The sequence below is a fragment of the Cicer arietinum genome, chromosome 6, assembly GCF_000331145.2.
Source record: "Cicer arietinum cultivar CDC Frontier isolate Library 1 chromosome 6, Cicar.CDCFrontier_v2.0, whole genome shotgun sequence".
Classification (NCBI taxonomy): Eukaryota; Viridiplantae; Streptophyta; class Magnoliopsida; order Fabales; family Fabaceae; genus Cicer; species Cicer arietinum.
Window position 1 is genome coordinate 43,208,012 of NC_021165.2, and position 3,233 is coordinate 43,211,244.

The following is a 3,233-nucleotide window of genomic DNA, read 5'->3' on the forward strand; positions in this document are numbered from 1 at the left end:
ATAGAATTACTCTTTCTACTTGTTTTTGGTAACCCAGTTATAAAGTCCATGGAAATGTTGTCCCACTTCCATTCAGGTATATCTAAAGATTGTAACATTCCAGCAGGTTGATGATGTTCCACTTTCGCTTTGTAACAAGTCAAACAAGTTGATACATACTCCACTACATATCTCTTCATTCCTGGTCACCAATAATTTTGTCTGAAGTCCTGATACATCTTTATTGCTCAGGGGTGGATACTCAATTTACTCTTACGCGCCTCTTCTAAAATTGTTTTCCTCAAATCTGCAACTACTGGTACACAAATTCTCCCATTACATCTCAAAATATTATTTGGTCCAATCTTAAACTCAGTTGTCTTCCCTTGCACTATTAGATTCCTCTTTTCTTGGATTAATGCGTCATCTTGAAAATTCGCAATATCTTTAAGTAGACCACTCAAAATATTAATCATTCTGAATTTCAAAATCCCTGGTGCAAACTCTACGTCCAAGAGTAGGTCTCTAAATGCTTCCCACAACTCTTGTTGTCTAGCCATCACTGTTGAAGACACTGACACATTTCTTCTACTCAACGCATCAGCCACCACATTTGCCTTCCCAGAGTGGTACTACAATGTGAAATCAAAATCCTTGAAAGTCTCCATCCATCTTCTCTTATGCATGTTCAATTCCTTTTGATAAAACAAATATTTCAAACTCTTATTGTCGTTGAACATTGTGAACATGCATCAATATAAGTAGTGACTCCAAATCTTTAATGAAAAAACTACTGCAGGATAGTTTCTTTCACGAGTCTTCAATTGTCTTGAGGCATAAGCTACAACTTTCTTGTGTTGTATCAGAACACACTCCCAACTTTCTTATGGTTCTTCTAGTTGTAATAAGACCAATACTGGTGAGGTTGTCAACTTGTTCTTTAGTAACAGGAAATTTTCCTCCCATTTCTCGGTCCACGCGAACGGTTGATCCTTTCTAGTGAGTTGTGTCAATGGAACTACAATCTTAGTAGCAAAACCTTCAATAAACCTCATGTAGTATCCTGCCAGTCCAACGAAACTTCGTATGTTAGTGATAGTCTGAGGCTATTTTCAAATGAGGACTGTCTCAATCTTTGTCGCATCCACAACGATTCCTTCATTGGTTATCACATGTCCTAAGAAGTTCACTTCTTCTAGCCAAAACTTGCACTTCGACAGATTGCCATACAATTGCTTCTCACGTAAAACTTCAAGAACTTGACGCAAATGCTCTCCATGTTCTTCCTCAGTCCTTGAATAAATTAATATATCATCGATTAACACCACAATAAACTTATTTAGAAATGGGATGAAGATTTTATTCATGTAATCCATAAAAATTACTGGTGCATTGGTAACTCCAAATGGCATAACAAGATATTCATAATGTTCGTAACGGGTTATGGAAGCAGTTTTTTGAATATCTCCTTATCTTACTCGAATCCTATGGTAACCTGACTTCAATTCAATCTTCGAAAACACCGCAACTCCTCTCAACTGATCCATCAAATCATCAATACGGGGTAAAGGATAACGATTCTTAATAGTTGCCTTATTAATTTGCCTATAATCCACACAAATGCGCGAGCTTCCGTCCTTTTTCTTAACTAACAATATTGGAGCTCCCCATGGTGACACACTTGGTATAATAAATCCTTTTTTCAACAAATCTTAAATTTGTCCCTTGAGCTCATTCAATTCCAATGGCGACATCCGATACGGCGCAATGGAAATAGGTCTGGTTCCTGTGTGTAGATCAATGAAGAACTCCACCTCTCTTACTGGTGATAATTCTGGAATTTCAGTTGGAAATACTTCAGGGTACTCCTTGGCAAGCACCACGTCTTCTATGCTCACATTTATTTTCCCCTCCACATTAGCTAATGAAAGAAACTCTTGAGTTCATTCTCTCAGCGACACACCGAGTTTGTTAACAGCCAGATACATAACGACTCCTGGCTCGAAGAAAAGAACCAATTTGCAAGCACAATCTAAGATTACATAATGATAGGACATCCAATCCATATCGAGAATGACCTCGAGTAATTGTAGGGGTAAAAAAATCAAATTAATCAAGAAATCCCTATTATGGATAGTTACTTGACAACGTAAACATGCAATATTTACAGTCAAAGTCTTAGTAAGTGTGGAAACATCCAAATCAAAAGACAAAGAAGACACAATTAACTTCAAACGATTCACACAATCCATAACAATGAAAGAATGGGTTGCCCCCGAATCAAAAAGTGCAGCGAGAGTGTTACTTGCAATCTCGCTATCTCGTTGGATCAAATTGCTAGATGGATTTCCAGCTTCAACACCCATGAAATAAATGCGTCCTTTAGCTGTAGGATGAGTAGCCCTAATTGCATTAACTATTGGTTCCACCTTCGGAGCCTTGCAATCCCTTGCAAAGTGCCCTGACTTTTGGTAATTGTAGCAAGTGAGACTCTTAGAGGTACAAGCATTAGCATAATGTCCCCCTTCCCCACATCGGAAATATTGAATCACTTGTCCCAATTGTCTCCCAAAATTCTGGTTCCCCGGGTGGTTCTGATCTCTGTTGTTGTTATGTGGTTGGTTATAGGGCTTAACAACTTGTTTTCCTTTGTTGTTGTGATGGTTCACCTGACTAGGACCCCCGAAACTAAAGTTCCCTCCTCGGTTGGCCCTCTTATTCTTCATGTATTCAATTTCTATACATTTTTCCACTAAAACTTGGAAACGTTGAATTCCCAATGGCAAGACAGAGTCTTTAATCTCATACTTCAATCCATTTTGGAAACAGTGACACATAATTTTTTCATCAACCTCTTCACGATAAAACCTAAAATGCCTTGAAAATGACTCAAACTTAGCAGCATACATATCCATTGTCATATTCCCCTGACACAATTTAAGAAAAGCATCGCCCAACTTAGTCTTGATACTTATCGGGAAGTATTTGTCTAAAAACTTCCTTTTGAACGACTCCTAGTTCACCACCTCATGAGATGATCCCATCAGAAGCCTTGTAATTCTCCACCAATATTCAGCATCCCCTAGTAGCAGATTCGTAGCATAGTTGACCTTCACCCTGTAAGAACAGAGGTGCACCTAAGAGGGGTGTAAGACCCATAAATTTAAAGTACCATTTATGTATTTTTGGTGTATTTTGGAGTTTTATAATCAAAAAGATATTTTGAGGCCAATTAAAATTTCTCGTCGATAAAT

General features: G+C 38.0%; 1 protein-coding gene across 1 annotated transcript; it reads right to left on the bottom strand.

The window, feature by feature from the left end:
• Positions 1–1,691: 1,691 nt before the first annotated feature.
• LOC101497718 (uncharacterized) lies at positions 1,692–2,894 on the bottom strand. The gene is made up of 2 exons (XM_004514725.1): positions 1,943–2,894; positions 1,692–1,900 (listed from the first exon to the last, which is right to left on the bottom strand). The coding sequence occupies exons 1-2, from the start codon at positions 2,892–2,894 to the stop codon at positions 1,692–1,694; spliced, it is 1,161 nt and encodes a 386-aa protein (XP_004514782.1).
• Between the last annotated feature and the right edge of the window lie 339 nt (positions 2,895–3,233).

Bases quoted from the DNA above. Each gene is read 5' to 3' on its own strand.
- LOC101497718 (XM_004514725.1), bottom strand. From the start codon at position 2,894: ATGGATATGTATGCTGCTAAGTTTGAGTCATTTTCAAGGCATTTTAGG. The intron at 1,901-1,942 runs GTGTGTCGCTGA...TTCTTTCATTAG, and splicing joins TCTGGCTGTTAACAAACTCG to CTAATGTGGAGGGGAAAATA.